The sequence below is a fragment of the Sus scrofa genome, chromosome 2, assembly GCF_000003025.6.
Source record: "Sus scrofa isolate TJ Tabasco breed Duroc chromosome 2, Sscrofa11.1, whole genome shotgun sequence".
Lineage (NCBI taxonomy): Eukaryota > Metazoa > Chordata > Mammalia > Artiodactyla > Suidae > Sus > Sus scrofa.
In genome coordinates, this window is record NC_010444.4 from 76,573,979 (window position 1) to 76,592,104 (window position 18,126).

General features: G+C 51.8%; 1 protein-coding gene across 2 annotated transcripts in view; it reads right to left on the bottom strand.

Annotated features, from left to right (window-relative positions):
• The window catches only part of CSNK1G2 (casein kinase 1 gamma 2), a 35,653-nt gene continuing 17,527 nt past the window's right edge, over window positions 1–18,126 (bottom strand). For both annotated transcript variants that reach the window (XM_021084209.1, XM_021084210.1), the window contains exons 2-12: window positions 8,799–9,230; window positions 2,865–2,905; window positions 2,647–2,716; window positions 2,404–2,552; window positions 2,022–2,256; window positions 1,858–1,943; window positions 1,693–1,777; window positions 1,439–1,587; window positions 1,246–1,329; window positions 1,055–1,161; window positions 1–920 (exon numbers count right to left, since the gene is read on the bottom strand). In XM_021084209.1, the coding sequence (XP_020939868.1) occupies window positions 866–920; window positions 1,055–1,161; window positions 1,246–1,329; window positions 1,439–1,587; window positions 1,693–1,777; window positions 1,858–1,943; window positions 2,022–2,256; window positions 2,404–2,552; window positions 2,647–2,716; window positions 2,865–2,905; window positions 8,799–8,982 (1,245 nt within the window). In that variant the 5' untranslated portion in view covers window positions 8,983–9,230 and the 3' untranslated portion in view covers window positions 1–865. The remainder of the gene's footprint in view (window positions 921–1,054; window positions 1,162–1,245; window positions 1,330–1,438; window positions 1,588–1,692; window positions 1,778–1,857; window positions 1,944–2,021; window positions 2,257–2,403; window positions 2,553–2,646; window positions 2,717–2,864; window positions 2,906–8,798; window positions 9,231–18,126) is intronic.

The following is an 18,126-nucleotide window of genomic DNA, read 5'->3' on the forward strand; positions in this document are numbered from 1 at the left end:
TGATTTCATTTTCCTTTATTTTTTTAAAAAAGCCCCTAAGTTCTATGGCTTCCAGGAAGCATCGGAGAAACGGAAGTGCCATTTCTGTACACTTTTTAAAGCAAGACCTAGACGCACACACCATGGGGAAGTCCCCAGCTGCTCTGCCTGTGCAGCACCCGGGCCCCCAGAGGACCACAGGGACCACACCCATGGAGCTGCCCACTCCACACGCACCTGCGGGGCTGGGACAGGCTTTAAGGCGCTTGTCTCCACCGCTTGGTTGGCAGCACAGAGCGGACACAAGGAGCCTGCGTGCCTGTGCCGCCCACAGGCCACGAGGTGGCTGCCCCCAGTTCCGGTCCCACGGCTTCGTGAGCAGGTCGGCAGGACATCCCTCGGACCGTGCCCGCCGGCCCAGGCTTTGGTGCAGCATTTTGGTTGGGGGCCATCCCCTCCCCACCTTCCCCTTTGGTTTGGGGAGGCCCAGGGGAGACTCACCCCCAGCAGCAACGCCCCACAGCGCCCCCTCGAGAAAACGGCCTTTGGATCGAGGGAGACAAGCTGCACTTTATGACACTAACGGGGCGGCAGGCTGGATGGCAGGGCCGCACTACTCACTCAGTGGACACAGGCGGGCGCAGGGCAGGGCGGCCGCTCTGGTTTTCTCTGTTCCTTGTTTTAAATAGTTAATGCTCTTGGAGGGAAGGACTAGACACAGGTGTAAAAATCTCGACCAAAGTCTTATGTGAAAGAAGTGACCCCACGTGGGGGGGGCGGCAACTCTGCTGGGCCTGCAGTCTGCATCCGGCTGTGGCCACACGGCCGTGGACAAGCTGGCCCCGAGGGGCTGCAGTGAGAGGATTCAGGGGCCACCAGCCCAGGGTCACTTGTGTCGCTGCAGCGATTTTCTCTTTCTCCTCTTGAAGAAACAGCAGCACCTGGAAGGGGCAGACACAGAGCGGGAGGTGGTGTAGGCTGGGAGGGTAATGGAGGATGGGCGGGGGAGGGGGGAGCTGGGCGTGAGGGGGCGGCCCAGGGGATCTTTGCCGCCAGTTGCCGTGGGGGGCCTTACTTGGTGTCATCAGCCACCTCCACCTCTGCGGGGGCTGTGATGGGTGCGTTGGAGTGGCCAGCGGTGGGGTCATCGGCATTCAGCTCCCCATTGGTGGAGTTCAGTGCCTGGGTGGGGAAGAGGGGGCAGGGGAGTCATGTGTCCTCGCTTTGCCACCCCCCATTGTGAGGATCCTTAGCAAAGCAGCTCACCTGGTTTTTGCTATGAAGCAGGGCTTTCTCCCGAGCCTGAGGCTGCGAAGGCAGGTCGGTGTGGACCGTGCCGATGGGCGTGGGCTGCAAGGGGGCAGGACGCAGCTGAGGCCCAGAGGCCGTTCCCCCGACCCCCCCACACACACACCCCCACTAGACCCCCATCCCGTACAGCCCCTCCTCGACAACGTACCAGGGGTTTCCCGGCCCAGTCGTACTCATAGTCAAACACGAAGCCACTGCGGTCAAAGAGGTCGGTGAAGAGTTTGCGCAGGTAGTCGTAGTCCGGCTTCTCAAAGAAGTCCAGGCGCCGCACATAGCGCAGGTAAGTGGCCATCTCCTCTGCGGAGTGACAGGGCTGGAGGTCAGAGAGGCACAGGGGCCACCTAGGGCAGGGAGCCCTGGACAGGGGTGTGTAGAGACAGGGGATGGGGGAACGCCTCTCACCTGGGAAGCTCTCACAGAGCACCTCAATGGGCGTGGCCCGCTTGGTGTCCCCGATCTTCTGGTAGCGCTCCTTGAGCGTGTCTGCCTGTGGGGGTAAGAGGGAGAGCGGTCAGCGCCTTAGCACCAGCAGGGAGCCCCCAACCCCCACCCCAGAACCCAATCCACCTTGAGCCCCTGCCAGGGCAGGCTGCCACGCAGGAAGTACATGAACATGTGGCCCAGCGCCTCCAGGTCATCACGGCGGCTCTGCTCTGCGGGGGGGACAGCAGGTCAGCCCGGCCCTTGCACACACACACACACCCACCCCGCCCAGCCCGCATGCAGCTCACCCTTGCCCAGGTGCGTGTTGATGCTCATGTAGCGCGCCGTGCCCGTCAGGCTCTTGTGCTCGCGGTACGGGATGTGCTTCTTGGTCTCGGGGTCGATGTACTCCTTGGCCAGGCCGAAGTCGATGATGTGGATGGCGTGCTGCCGCTTGGTGCCCGGCCGCCCCACCAGGAAGTTCTCGGGCTTCACGTCGCGGTAGATGAGGCTCTTGGTGTGCACGTACTCCATGCGCGTGATCTGTGGACAGGCCTCAGCTGTTCCTGGGCGGCCCTCCAGCCCCTGCCCCGTCCCTCTCCATATGCCCCGCCCCTCGCCCCCTCGCAGCCTCTCCCTCCCGCCCCGCCCCTCGCCGCCCCCACCCCGCCGGCACTTCCCCAGCCCCACCAGCTGGATGGCGATCATGAGCACCGTCTTGAGCGTGAACGTGCGGTCACACAAGTCGAACAGGTCCTCCAGGCTGGGCCCGAGCAGCTCCAGCACCATGGCGTTGTATTTCCCACATGGGCCGAAGTAGTAGACCTGAGGGACGCCCTCTGAGGGCAGAGGACACTCAGGCTCAGGAGATGCCCAATGCCCAAGTGGGCCGCCCATCGCACCCCCCCACACACACACACAGCTCCAGGGTACCTGCGGCACTGAGCTGCTTGTAGAAGCGGTACTCCAGGTGCAGCTGCGGCGCCCTGGACTTGATGGGCTCCTGGGAGGGGCGAGGGCAACAGTGGACGTTATCAAGGGTGCAGGCCTGCCCTCCTCCCACGTGGGATCCAGGCCATGGGGACAGCCTCTGCTGGTGGCCAGCAAGGGGCCGGCCCAGGTTGGGGGCTGGGGTCAGGGCCCAGACTCACCAATTTGATAGCTACGTATTCATTTGTATAGAGATTCTTTCCTGTGGGAGGAGAGGCACATCAGGTCAGGTGGGCAGGACCCCAGCACGCAGGAGACCCGCATGACCCACCCCTCCAAGAGGCACCTCCTGTTCCCTAGTAGCCCACCCTGAGCTTGGCCCAGCTCTCCTGGACCTGGGAGGGAAAAGGATGCCCGCAAGGCAACCCTGCCCACTGTGGGCACCCCCATCTGCCACACACCTTTGTCTCCTGGGCCCCCACCCTGCCTTCCCACTGTCTCCTCCAGCCCTGTGAGCTCCCCCAGGCACCTGCCCCCCATGGCCAACCCTGCCTCTGCCCAATCAAGGGGCTGCTGCCAAGCCCTCTACAGGATCCTTTCTGTGGGATCCTGCAGCAGAGCTCAGCAGGCCCACGGCATAACCTGCATCCCTGGGTTAGAAAGACATGCCTGGGGCAGGAGGTCTCTCCCTGGCCCATCGCTAGCCCATGCAGACCTCCAGGTGCCTATGGAGATTGAGCCAACACACCTGACCTCACCAAGCTACAAAACTACGAGCTCCAGAACCTGGTGGAGGAGTTCAGCTTTTCACCTAAAACCAGTTCCTAGCATCGGCCAAACCTCAGTGTAGCCACTGCTGCTAGGTGACCATCTGTGTCACTCAGGGGCTGCAGGTCCACCTGGGCCCTTCTGCATGTTTGTGAGGCGCCCGTGCACACTGCATCATCATCTCGGCCCCTCGCAGGCTGGCTTGCCTGCACCCTCAGATGCCTTCCTGGGTCTGAGCACCAACACGGCCCCCGGCCAGCGTGCCACAACATTATGCCTGAGTCCCTATGCAGCCAGGTCTTATCCCTGGGAGGATCCTGTATGGGAAGAGGCCCCAGATTACTCTCCACCCTTCTGCAGTGGGATGTCTGGGTGATACCTGGGCTGGGCAGTCCCATCCCACCCATGCAGTGGCCGAGACACCATTGTGTATGACCCTACAGGCCAAGGTGAGGGCCCTCATGCCCATCAGTCAGTACCCGGTCACTGTCCCGTCCCAGTGTCTCATCACTGTGGTGCCTGGTGTGGGGGTCTTCAGCTCAGCCCTGGTCGGTTTCCATCACAGTTTAGTCAGCTTGTCAGCTTCCCCAGCAACCTGCAGGGTGTCACAGAGTCTGCAGAGGAACCAGCTGTCCACATTTCAGGAACTGCTTCACTTCTCTCAGCCACGTTCATAGCGCTCAGTGTCGAGAGCTGTACAGCCTTCAGGAGATTTATTCTGGAAGTACTTGATGGGTTTTGGCGCTCTTATGATTGCTACTATTCTCCAATTTGTATTTTCCAATCGTTGCTCCAGCAGACAAATAGAGCTAATGTGTCAGTATATCCAGCAGCCTTACTAAAATAAGCTAATTCCTTTCTAGGTGTCCTGAGACATTACTCGGCTCTGCATGTGCATGTGCGTGCGTGATCCTGCCACCCGGGACAGGCCACAGCTTTCTCTCTTTCCCTCCAATCTCTCTATCTTTGCTTCCATTCATTGCCATAGTCTGGAGGGGGTGAGTGCATGGGTCCCACCTCAGACTCCACTCCCTAGGTTATGAGACACAGACACCCGTTAGCTGGGCAGAAAGCTCCTTCTGGTCCTGGCTCTTGATTTAAAATGTAGGCATGTTTCCCCCAAACATTTTATCAAGAACATTTAAACACAAAGAAACAGGAAGAAGTGCGTGCAGTGAGCTGCCTGGATCACACAATTCACAATGTGCTCTGTCCTGTCGCCCAGCTGCACACCCATCACCCGTTAACCTCATCTCTGAGGCCTTTCAAAGCTGCAGACATCAGTACCCTGCCCCCCAAGACTCCGGCCTGCAGAATGAGTTCAACATATACCTAGTCCTCTCTCCCCTGGCAGGCAACATTTACCTATGAAATGCACAGCAACTGATGAGCTTTGGCAGATCTGTGCCCCTATGCCACCCTGACCCATCAACACAGAGGGTATCCCCTCACCCTTGCCCCTTCCTGGCCAATCCCACCTCACCTCCCAAGGAGTCAAAGCCACGCTTTCTCTGATTCCCTTGGCTTCCTGCCCAGGTGCATCCTGCCCCAGCCCAGGACACACCCGGCCTGTTTCCAGTGTCCACTACTGAACACTGCACATGGGCCTTTCCGCAGGCAGCCAGGTCACTTCTTCAGTGGGTTGGCTGGCTTGAGCTACACATGCATAGCAGGTGTCCTGTGGGCCACACTGCCTGGGGCTGAAGAGACGAGGCACCCTCTGTGCCCCCCCAGCCATTTATCCGTCTGCTTTTAAGAGATGTCTATTCAGTTCTCATGTCCAGTTTTAACTGCAGGGTCTATCTTTTTATTCCTGAGTCGTTGTCCCTTCCTGTGTCCTGGATCCCAGTGCTCTGTCCAATGTTGCTCAGCAAATATCGCCTCCCAGTCTGAGGTGTGCTCCTAACAGTGTTCTTGGATAGGCAGATTATTTTAAACTCTGATGATGTCTTACTGACCCTTTCTGGCAACTGGCAATCCTGTTCTGTGTCTCCTTGAAGAAACACTGTGTTTTGACTGAACACATGAATTCTGGGGGAGCCAAAGTCCTGGAGTCCAGTTGGGTTTCAAGTGAGTACATGGGTGTGCGTATGCGGGCATCTGAAATCTGTGTCGGGTACTCTGAGCTCCAAAAGCCTCACCAATGCTCAGCTAAGCAGTGCGTGCCAAAGACAAGTCTGCAAAGCTTGACAGAGGACAACACCAGGGGGGCTGTGAGCAGAAGGGAGATGCCGGGGGGCTGCAGAAGGCAGGAAGATGCTGGAGTCTCAGCCATACAGAGCATGGAAGCCTCCCTGAACTCCTGAGCACCCAGAAAGCCCACACATTGGGAGGGGGCGACTCCATCCCTTGAGTCGTGTCTGCTTGCGGCCCACCTGATCAAAGCTGAAAACCAGTCCCTGACGGAGTCAAGATGAGTCACCAGGATGAAGCACAATCTAGACCTCACATAGGGCATCCACAGTCTGGTGATATATACTAAGACATCACTAGATGTATGAGAAAAGGAACAAGAACATACAAAAGAAAAACAATCAAAAGCACCAAAGACACTGGCATTTAATCCATTAAAAAAAAAAATCTTTTTAGGGTTGCACCCGAGGCACATGGAAGTTCCCAGGCTAGGGGTCAAACTGGAGCTATAGCTGCTGGCCTACGCCACAGCCACAGCAATGCAGGATCCAAGCTGTGTCTGCAACCTACACCACAGCTCATGGCAATGCTGGATCCTTAACCCACTGGGCAAAGCCAGGGACTGACCTGTATCCTCATGGATACTAGTCAGGTTTGTTACTGCTGAGCCACAACAGGAACTCTGACACTGGCATTTAAAATCACTACAAGCAGAGTTCCCGATGTGGTGCAATGGGGTTGGTGGAGTCTTGGGAGCACTGGGATGCAGGTTCAATCCTGGCCCTGAACAGTGGATGAAGGATCTGGCGTTGCCTCAGCTGCTGCATAGGTCGCAAAATGCCTGGGTCGCATCGGATCCCTGGCCTGGGAACTCCATATGCCACGGGGCGACCACAAAAAGAAAACAATAAAATGACCTTCGTTTTTTTTGTTTGTTTGTTTGTTTTTTAAATCTTTTTGCCATTTCTTGGGCTGCTCTCGTGGCATATGGAGGTCCCCAGGCTAGGAGTCCAATTGGAGCTGTAGCCACCAGCCTACACCACAGCCATAGCAACGCCAGATCCGAGCCGCGTCTGCGACCTACACCACAGCTCACGCCAACACCAGATCCTTAACCCACTGAACAAGGCCAGGGATCGAACCTGCAACCTCATGGTTCCTAGTCAGATTCGTTAACCACTGTGCCATGACGGGAATTTCAAAATGAACTTGGTCTTTAAAAAATAAAATAAAAAATAAAAATAGCTACAAGCATGTTAGAGGATTTAAATGAAAAGACAAAAATTAACGAACAGATGGGAAATCTCAACAGAAAAATAGAAGAATCAAATGGAAATGAAAAATACCGTGTATGAAATGAAAAATTTAGTGGCTGTATCAAATCATACATCGTATGCTGCAGGAAAAAAGAAGGGTGATCCTTTAATAGGGCAATAAAAGCTAGCTATCTAGACTGAAAAAAGAAAATGGGTTGAAAGAAAACTGAAAAGAACTTGAGGGACTTGTGGGAAGCATCAGATACTCCTACCAGATGTGTGATTGGAGCATGAGAATGACAAGACAGTAAACAGAGGCAGAAAAAAATTTTGAGGGAAAAATGGTAAAGTTTCCCCAAATTTAATGAAAAAATGTCAATATACAGATCCTAGAAGACGAATGAACCCCAAGCTGGATAAAGAGAACAAAAACCATACCTAAACAAGTCAGAATCAAAACCTGAAACCAAAGATAAAAAGAAAATTTTTGAAACTGCCAGAAAACAAGACATGCTATATACCAGGGAACAATGCTCAACATTAGTCATCAGGGAAATGCAAATAAAATCCACAATGCGGCACCACTTTACACCCACTAACATGCTCAAAATGGAAAAGCCTGACAACTGCAAGTGTTGTTGAGGAAACCCAGAACTCTCACACGCTGTCTGCGAGAGTTTAAAGTCATTATGGCCACTTTGGAAACTAGTCTGGTGGTTTCTCATAAGCACACATGACCCAGCACTTTAATGAAAACCCTCGTTCTCGAGACCTGAAGAAGGATGCTCAGCACAGGTTTATTCACAACACCCCAAGTCTGGGCACAGCCGAAAGTCCCTGAGAAGGAGGATGCTTGAACAAGTGGGGTGCAATCATACAAATGGTCAGAATAACAAAAGGCAACTGACTACATGCACGGGAAACAACATGCACTGAGCAGAAGGAGCCAGGCTGAAGGGAACATAGTTGTCCCTTGGAATCCATGGGGAATGGTTCCAGAAGCCCCCATGAATACCCAAATCTGCAGCTGCTCAAGCCCTTAACATAAACGGTGCAGTAGAACAAATACACTCAGCCCTCTGTACCCAAGGGTTTCGCATCCTCGGATATGGGGCCAACTTACTTCTAAAAAGGGGTTTTAACCTAAAAACTGCTACCCCTACAGCACTCAATGCATGCTCAGCCATCTGTAGATCCAGACCTGTGCTGCTTAGGCTGCTACTCCCAGTGCCAATGACTGGCCCCAGGACAACCATCTGGGTCCCCAAAGCTATATACAGCATGGCCCCAAGCTGTAGGATAGGACTGGACCCAGGGGCGTGAGTATGTGTGTGCCTACCTGTGTGTATGCGTACATCTGTGAGCACACATCTGTGCACACCCTAATGGGGCAGCAGAGTCCAGTCCAGGAGACCCCAACCAGGAGAAGCTAAAGAGTTGGCCAACCATGGGTCCAGGTCAGGCTGGATGTGTGGGGCCCCATGCTCTGCGGAGGGGCCCTGTTTCTCCCGTACCTCCTACCCCTCCCATCAGCAGAGTTTGGGCCCTGGCCTTTGAAAAATCCACTGGCTCAGAAACCCAGAGCCTGGGGCAGGGAGGCTCTGCTGCCCAAGTCCAACCCCAGCGCTTCTGAAGTGGTCAGCGTTCAGGTTTAGGACCAGCCTCTCCACCTGGCCTTGCGGGACCACTGAGCACATCAGACACCAGCAACACTGGCTGAAAAGTGGGCACTGACCGTTCGATGGGGGCTTTCTTGCCCACAACTCCCAAACACTAAGTGCTGAGGCGGAGATGCACCTGGACACCTGCGCTGGCCCTCCCAAGCATGGTGGGCCTGGAGCCCCAACACAAATATCCCTGGACACATATGCAAGCCCTGGTCCAGCCCTCCTGCACGGCTTCCTCTGGAGGAGCAGGAATTCATACCCACTTACCTGTGCCCCCAGTCCCAACAATTCCCCCCCACCAAGTCCCCCAAAGTGAATGGGCGGGGCTCACCTAGCCGGAGTTCCCCGAAGTTGCCACAGCCTATCTTCTTCCCGACCCGGAAGTTGGGGCCCACCATCAGGACCCCCGAGCTGGTTCCTGAGCTCCGGACGCCGTGGCTGGTCCGGCCGCCGGCCTTGGACATTCTCCGGCCCTCCTCCGACTCCCCTTTCCCTCCTTTCTTGTCAAAATCCATAAGTTTGTGGTACCCTGGCCTCTCCACGGTGACTCTGCTGCCGTGCAAATCCCGGCTCCACGGAGACCTGCGGTCGCGGCGGCTCTCGGGGCTAGCACACCATGGCGCCCGGCGGGCCCCTGCTAGTGAGACGCGGGCGCTTGGGAGGGCCCGGCCATGGCATTCATCTCGGTGGCCCTGGGGTCGCACAACAGGGGAGGACACATGCTGCTGACAGGTCCCAAAGGTTCAAATCTCGTGGTGCTTGGCTGGTGGAAAAACAGAGGCACAAGTTAGAAGGCTGTGATTTGCCTGCCTGGGAAGCACCCTGGGATCCAGAGCACAGCCCGGAAGGGGGACCCAGAACAGGACATTAACTGAGAGCAATGCCAAGAGGGGGCTCCAGGGGCAGGACCACATTCTGGAAAGATCTCTGCGGCCTGTAACCTTCTGGGGCCAGAGGATGGCCGTGCAGAAAAAAAAGATACCCAATCAAGTGAGACAGGTTCTAGCACTTTGAAGCCAGGTGGGGAGCCCCAGGCCATTGGGACTGTTCCTGAGAAGAGCAGAGAGCACCCAAGGCCAGGAGATAGGTCCTGTCCCTGATCTGGGGACCCTCCTCCATCCTACACCCACCCAAACATTGAGGTGGCATCAAAGTCCCCGGGCCTGGCTTCAGGAGCCTGAGACCTGTGGTCAGGTGGGCTAGCAAGGTCCGTGAAGAGCCAGGGGGCGGGAGAGGCTATGGAGGCCCCGAGGGGACTGGGTGGGCTCCCAGCCTGACTGGGCATGGGCGGTATGTGCTGCTGGGCAGCTCCAGCCCAGCCTCTTCTCCACAAAGCTGAAGCTGTGGAAAGAACTGAGGGCACCCCAACCACCCCTGGGTTGCAAGGAAGGCCAGCCAACAAGCTGGGGCATCGGGACATTCAGGGCAGGTACCCTGAGAAGCAACCCAGGTCTGTCTATGGCTCTGGCTCATCCTTTCTCCTACCCCAATCTGAGCCAGTCACCCTGCTGTTCAGACAGATGGGGGCTCTCCCCTACCTGCTGGCCTGGCCTCTCAAGTCATCCCCTTCCTCTTGGCCACAGTAACAGTGCCCTCCCACAAGCTCTGTCTCCTCCTGTCCCCTCTGGCCGCTTTTACACCAAAGTCACAGGAATCTTTTTAGAAAGAAAATACGAATCTGCTCCTATAACATCCCCCGCCCCAACCCCTCTAAAATCTGTCAGGCTGCTCTGTGGCCTCACACCCGGCAGTGGGCACAGGCCACGGTGTGCAGGGGCCATTCCTCACTACCAGGTAGGGCAGCCCTCCTGGGGCCAGTGGGCGGTGGTACTAGGGTGGTGACAAAGGCCTGAATGCAGCTCATGCAAACCCCTGAAGGTACCTGGAGCCCCCCATGGAGTGCTGTGGAGGGACCACCAGTGAACCAGGGGCAGCCTAGCTGACCTAACTCCTCCTGCCAGCAGTGCCCACCCCACCTAGGACAGTGCCCAGCCCTGCCCTTTCTGAAAGGGACAGCAAGCCTGCAGCTCCAGAGGAGCCTCCTGAGGCCAGGGTAGACCATGAAGAAGAGCCTGGGAGCCCAGGGCAGTGACAAGAGCAGGCTGGCATCCCCACCTGAGGTGGCCTCCACCTGGGCCATCTCAGAGTTCCAAACGTCACTCCCTGCCTGTGACAGTTACCTGCAGGGTGACGGCTGCTCAATGCCAGGAATTTGGGAGTCAAGTGTTAAACTGATTGGAAATAATTACATTAAAAAGAGGAAATACTCCAAACTCAAGTCGTGCTCATCGCTTTACCCCAGCTGACTCTGTCCATCCATCCCACCTCTGCAGCCCACCTGCCTGTCCCCGCCTGACGCCTCAGGAGTAAACTTAGAACTGGGTTGTGGCGGCAGCCCTTCTGCTGTGAACAGCACCAAGCCCTGGAGAGGAACTGTCTGCAGCTCTACTTTAGGTCTTCCTTTTTTTCTGTCTTTTTGCCTTTTCTAGGGCTGCTTCCCACGGCATACTGAGGTTCCCAGGTTAGGGGTCTAATCGGAGCTATAGGCACTGGCCTATGCCAGAGCCACAGCAAGGGGCCAGATCCGAGCTGCTTCTGCGACCCACGCCATAGCTCATGGCAATGCTGGCTCCTTAACCCACTGAGCGAGGCCAGGGATCCAACCCGTGACTTCATGGCTCCTAGTCAGACTCATTAACCACTGCGCCACAATGCGAACTCCTAGGTCTTCCTCCTTGAAGTGAAGATTTAGCTGCCATACGACTCTGTAAATCAACTATTCCTCGACAAAATGAAAAACAAACAAACAAAAAAACAAACACCAACCAATCAAGGTGCATGGTGACAAAAGCACCCGTGGGACTCAGTGGGCCCCACCAGTTCTCCTCTCCTGGGGTGCCCAGCAGGCAGACCCTGCTGGGTAAGGTGCTGCCAGAGCTGCCTCAAGCTTTTGGTCAGGCAGGGATGAGGCCTGGCTGGCTTTGGGGGCCATTTTCTGGTGGACAAGAGACCGGAGGAGGTGAGGGTGTGCGATGTGCATGTCCATCAGCAACAGGGGCCAGATGCAGAAAAGGGGGCCCGTGAGGATCCCCAAGCCAGGCATTGCCCAGAACATGCGATGGCACAGGGCCTCTGGGATGACAAGCCCAGGAGGTCACAGGCATGGCTGGGACCTGAAGGGCTGCCCTCTTTCCATCTGTACACTGGGAAACACAGCAAGAGCCCCTTTAGAGTACTTGGGGTTTAGTCCAAAGGCGGGTCTCTGAAAGGATGATAATCTTAAGTTTTCTATCAAAGACAAACTCCCACAGACTTCAGCCCTGCTCCCCAGGGCACGTCCATAGCAGCAGAAACTTCCCACAAGAAATGCCAAGCACAGAACAGAAGTTCCATAGTGGTTTAGCAGTTTAAGGATCCAACTCTGTCACTGAAGTGGTTTGGGTCACTGCTGTGGCACCGGTGGGATCCTTGGCCAAGGAACCACCACATGGGCCATGGGCGTGGCCAAAAATAAAGATTAAAATCCCCTTCTAAAGTGGACAGTTCAGAAAGTGGTGAAGCAGGGGAATTCCCGTCGTGGCGCAGTGGTTAACAAATCCGACTAGGAACCATGAGGTTGCGGGTTCGGTTCCTGGCCTTGCTCAGTGGGTTAAAGATCCGGCGTTGCCATGAGCTGTGGTGTAGGTCGCAGACGCGGCTCGGATCCCACGTTGCTGTGGCTCTGGTGTAGGCTGGTGGCTACAGCTCCGATTAGACCCCTAGCCTGGGGACCTCCATATGCCATGGGAGCGGCCCTAGAAAAGACAAAAAAAAAAAAAAAAAAAAAAAAGAAAGTGGTGAAGCAGTTTAAGGATCTGGCACTGCCACAGCTGTGGTTTGATTCTTGGCCCAGAAACTTCCACGTGCAGCGGGTGTGGCCAAAAAACCAAAGTAAAAAAATAAATAAAGTAGACAGATCAATGGTTTTTATTAAACAATGATTTACGTTTGCAGAGCTGTGCACCAATCACCTCTAATTCCAGAACATTCCAAAAAGAAACCACAGAAGTTCCTTGGTGGCACAGTGGGTTAAAGATTCAGTATTGTCACTATAGCACTTGGGGTCTGCTATGAGGCTCTTTCATGCCTGGCCTGAGACCTGCCACATGCTGTGGGTGTGGCCAAAACACAACAAAACAAAAAATGGATTAAAATGGCAGAGTCAAGGACTGGAGCTCACCTTCTCTCACAAACACAACAAAATTACAACCAGCTGCTAAACAACTTTCAACAAAATAGAAGGAAACTATCAAAAAAAAAAGATATCCTCTTCCAGAAGACAAAGAAGAGGCAATACCCAGACCCTAGGAGGAGCAATTACATGATATAAGCATGGGCAGCCCACAGACTGGAAAGTAACTATATCACAGAGGCTCACCCATGAGAGTGAGAGTTCTGAGCCCTACGTCAGGTCCCCACTCCTGGGAATCTGGATTCGGGAGGAGGAGCCCCTGGAGCATCTGGCATTGAGGGCAGGTGGGGGTTGTGTGCAGGAGCTCCATGGGACTGGAGGAAAGAGAGACCCCACTCTTGAAAGGCACACACGTGCTTTCATGTGCACTGGTTCCAGGGCAAACCAAAGACTCCACAGGAATCGGAGTCAGACCTGTCTGTGGTTCTTGGAGGCTCTTTGGGGAAAACAGCGGGTGACTCTGGCTCATTGTGGGGGAAGGACATTGGAGGCAAAGGTCTCAGGAATAATCATCGGTGTGAACTCTGCTGGAAGTGGCCATTTTGGAAAAATCTGGCCCCACCCATCAGGGCTGAGAAGCCCCAGGCCAAACAACAAACCAAATGGGACCACAGCCCTACTCATCAGCAAACAAGCCGCCTAAAGACCCCCAAGGCACATAGCCACCTCTGATCACACCCAGAGACAAAGTCCCACCCACCAGAGGGATAAGAATCAGCTCCACCTACCAGTGGGCAGACACCAGTCCCTCCCAGCAGGAAGCCTGCAGCAACACCCCCCCCTCCTGTACCAACTTCAGCCACAAGGGCAGTAGACATCAGAAGTAAGAGAGGCTACAACCCTACTGTCTGCAAAAAGAAGATCACGCCAAAAACCTATGCAAAATGAAAAGGCAAAGAATTATGACTCACATAAGGGAACAAGAAAAAAAAAAAAAAAAACGAAAAATGGCAAAGTAATCTGGAGATTTATCACCCTCCATAAAAAGACTTTAGAGCAATGATAGTAAAGATTCTTGGAAATAAACTGGAGGTAAATGCTGATAAATTATAAGACGCATTTAGCAAAGAAAGAGATTTAAATATTAAACAAGGAGAGATGCAAAATACAATAACAAAAAATTCACTAGAAGGAACCAAGAGCAGAATATAGGAGACATAAGAATGAATAAGCAAGGGAGTTCCTGTCGTGGCACAGTGGTTAACGAATCCGACTAGGAACCATGAGGTTGCGGGTGCGGTCCCTGCCCTTGCTCAGTGGGTTAACGATCCGGCGTTGCCGTGAGCTGTGGTGTAGGTTGCAGACGCAGCTCGGATCCTGCGTTGCTGTGCCTCTGGCGTAGGCCGGTGGCTACAGCTCCTATTCAACACCTAGCCTGGGAACCTCCATATGCCGCGGGAGCGGCCCAAGAAATAGCAACAACAACAACAACAACAAAAAACAAAAGACAAAAAGACAAAAGACAAAAAAAAAAAAAAAAAGAATGAATAAGCAAGGTGGAAAACTGGTGGAAATCACTGACATGAAACAAGTAAGAGTAAAAAGATTGAAAAGAAGACAGTCTAAGAGAACTCTGGGACAATTTTAAAAGCACCAACATCCATTTCATAGGGGTGCCAGAAGGAAAAGAGAGAAAGGGCCACAGAAAATATGTGAAGAGTTAACAGCCAAAAACTTCCCTATTATGGGAAAAAAATCACTCACTCAAATCCAGGAAGCAGAATGAGTATAACATAAAATAAACCCAAGGAGGAACACTCCTAGACACATATTAATCAAACGATCAAAATTAAAGACAGAGAACATACTGAAAGCAGCTAAGGAAAAGAAACAAATAACATACAAGGGAACCCTGATACGGTTATCAGTAGATCTTTCAGCAGAAACTCTGCAGGCCAGAAGGGAATGGCACAAATTACTTGAAGTGATGAAAGGAAAAAACCTCCAACCAAGACTACTCTACCCAGCAAGGCTCTCATTAAGATTTGAAGGAGAAATCAAAAGCTTTACAGACAAGAAAAAGCTAAGAGACTTTAGCACCACTAAAACAGCTTTACAATAAATACTAAAGGAACTTCTTTAGGTGGAAAGAAACAGCCACAATTAGAAACAAAAATGTTGCAAATGACAAGGCTCACCAGTAAAGGCATAGATATGGTAAAGGTAGGAAATCATCCACACACAAATATGCTACCAAAAAGCAGAAACCATGAGGAGGGTACAAATGCAGGACACTGGAGATGCACTTGCAAATAAGAGACCAACAACTGAAAACAATCTTATATATACAGACTCTTATATCAAAACTTCACAGTAACTGCAAACCAAAATTCCACAGGAGACACACACACAAATAAGAAAAAGCAATCCAAACACAACACTAAAGATACTCATCAAATCACAAGAGAACAAGAGAAGGGAAGAAAAAAGACCAACAAAAACAAATCCGAAACAATGAACAAAATGGCAATAGGAACATGTATACCAATAATTACCATAAATATAAATGGACTAAATGCCCCAACCAAAAGACAAAGACTGGCTGAATGGATTAAAAAAAAAAAAAAAGACCCATATGTATGCTATCTTCAAGAGACCCACTTCTGTTCTAGGGACACACACAAATTGAAAGTGAGAGGATGGAAGAAAATATTCCAGGCAAATGGGAATCAAAAGAAAGCTAGGAGTTCCCATGGTGGCTCAATGGAAACAAATTTGACTAGTATCCATGAGGATGTAGGTTTGATCCCTGGCCTTGCTCAGTGAGTTAAGGATCCAATGTTGCCATGAGCTCTGGTATAGGTTGCAGACATGGCTTGGATCTGGCATTACTGTGGCTGTGGTGTAGGCTGGTGGCTATAGCTCTGATCCAAACCCTAGCCTGGAAACTTCCATATGCTGTGGGTGCGGCCCTAAAAAGACAAATAAATAAATAAATAAATAAAACCCCAAACCCCCGAAAATGATGCATTAGACCAGATGAACTCAGTAGATATTTACAGAACATTCCTTTCAAAAGCAGTAGAATGTACATTCTTTTCAAGTACACACAGAACATTCTCTAGAATAGAGTATATTCTGGGCCACAAATCAAGTCTCAGTAAATTTAAAACCGAAATCATATCAAGCATCTTTTCCAACCACCATGCTATTTGACTGGAAATCAATGAGAAATAAAACTGCAAAAAACACAAACACATGGAGACTAAACAACATGGTACTAAACAATCAATGGATCACTGAAGAAATCAAAGAGGAAATTAAAAACTACCTAGAAGCAAATGACAACAAAGACATAACAACTTAACTTTACACCTAAAGCAACTAGAGAAATAAGAACAGACAAAACCCAAAGTTAGCAGAAGGAAAGAAATCATAAAGATCAGAACAGAAATCAATGAAAAAGAAATGAAGAAAACCACAGAAGAGATCAATGAATCTAAAAGCCGGTTCTTTGAAAAGAACAACGAAACTGGGAGTTCCCATCATGGTGCAGCAGAAATGAATCCGACTAGGAACCATGAGGCCTCGCTCAGTGCTCAGTGGGTTAAGGATTCAGCATAGCTGTGAACTGCGGCACAGACACACCTTGGATCTGGTGTTGCTGTGGCTGTGGTGTAGGCTGGCAGTTACAGCTCTGATTGGACCCCTAGCCTGGGAACCTCCATGTGCCACAGGTGCAGCCCTCAAAAAGACAAAAGAGAAAAAAAAACAAACTGATAAGGCCCTGTTGTGGCTCAGTAGTAACGAGCCAGACTAGTATCCATAAGGACACAGGTTCAATCCCTGGCCTTGTTCAGTGGGTTAAGGATCCAGTGTTACCGTGAGCTGTGGTATAGGTCACAGACATGGCTCAGATTCCTCTGCATTGCTATGGCTGTGGTGTAGGCCAGCAGCTGCATCTCCGATCCCTAGCCTGGGAACTTCCGTATGATGCGGGTGTAGCCCTAAAAAAGCCGAAACAAAAACAAATAAAAAACACAGCCAGACTCATCAAGAAAAAGAGACGGGAGTTCCCATCATGGTTCACTGTTAATGAGCCTGACTAGTATCCATGAGGATACAGGTTCTATCCCTGGGCTTGCTCGGTGGGTTAAGGATCCAGTGTTGCCATAAGCTGTGGTGTAGGTTGCAGACAAGGCTCAGATCCTGCGTTGCTGTGGCTGTCGCGTAAGCCAGCAGCTGCAGCTCCAACTCGACCCCTAGCCTGGGAACCTCTGCAAGCAGTGGGTGCAGCCCTAAAAAGAAAGAAAAAAAAGGTACTGAAATTCAAACTGTGATTAATTAATTGATTTTTGCTTTTTAGGGCTGCACCTGTGGCATATGGAGGTTCCCAGGCTAGGGGTCTAATCGGAGATATAGCTGCTGGCCTATGCCACAGCTATAGCAACGTTGGATCCGAGCCAAGTCTTTAACCTACACCACAGCTCATGGCAACGCCGGATCCTTAACCCACTGAATGAGGCCGGGGTCAACATGCAACCTCATGGTTCCTAGTCAGATTTGTTTCTGCTGTGCCACGACAGGAACTCTGAAACTGTGATTTAAAAACTTCCAACAAACAAGGGAGTTCCCTTCGTGGCTCAGTGGTTAATGAATCCAACCAAGAACCATGAGGTTTCAGGTTCAGTCCCTGGCCTTGCTCAGTGGGTTAGGGATCCAGCGTTGCCATGAACTGTGGTGTAGGTTGCAGATGTGGCTCAGATCCCGCGTTGCTGTGACTCTGGTGTAGGCCAGCGGCCACAGCTCCTTGATTCGACCCCTAGCCTGGGAACCTCCATATGCCGCAGAAGCGGCCCAAGAAATGGTAAAAAGACAAAAAACTTCCAACAAACTAAAGTCCAAGACCAGATGGCTTTACAGGCAAATGCTAACAAAAATTTACAGAAGAGTTAACACCTACCCTTTTGAAACTTATCCAAAAACTTGCAGAGGAAGGAACACTCCCAAACTCATTCTATGAGGCCACCATCGCCTTGATAACCAAAATCAGACAAATATTCAACAAAAAGAGAAAACTACAAGTCCGTATCACTGATGAACAAAGATGCAAAATTCCTCAACAAAATACTAGCAAACAGAATCCAGCAATACATTAAAAGGATCATATACCATGATGAAGTGGGATTTATCCTAGGGATGCAAGGATTTCTCAATATACACAAATCAGTGTGATACACCACATTAACAAAGTGAAGGATAAAAATCATATGATCCTATCAATAGATGCAAAAAAAGCTTTTGACAAAATCCAACACCCATTTCTGATAAAAACCCTAGAGAAAGTGGGCAAGAGGGAACCTACCTCAGCATAGTAAAGGCCATATATGACAAACCCATAGCTAACATCATCTCAATGGTGAAAAGCTGAAGGAATTCTCCCTAAGATCTGGACCAAGACAAGGGTGTCCACTCTTGCCACCCTATT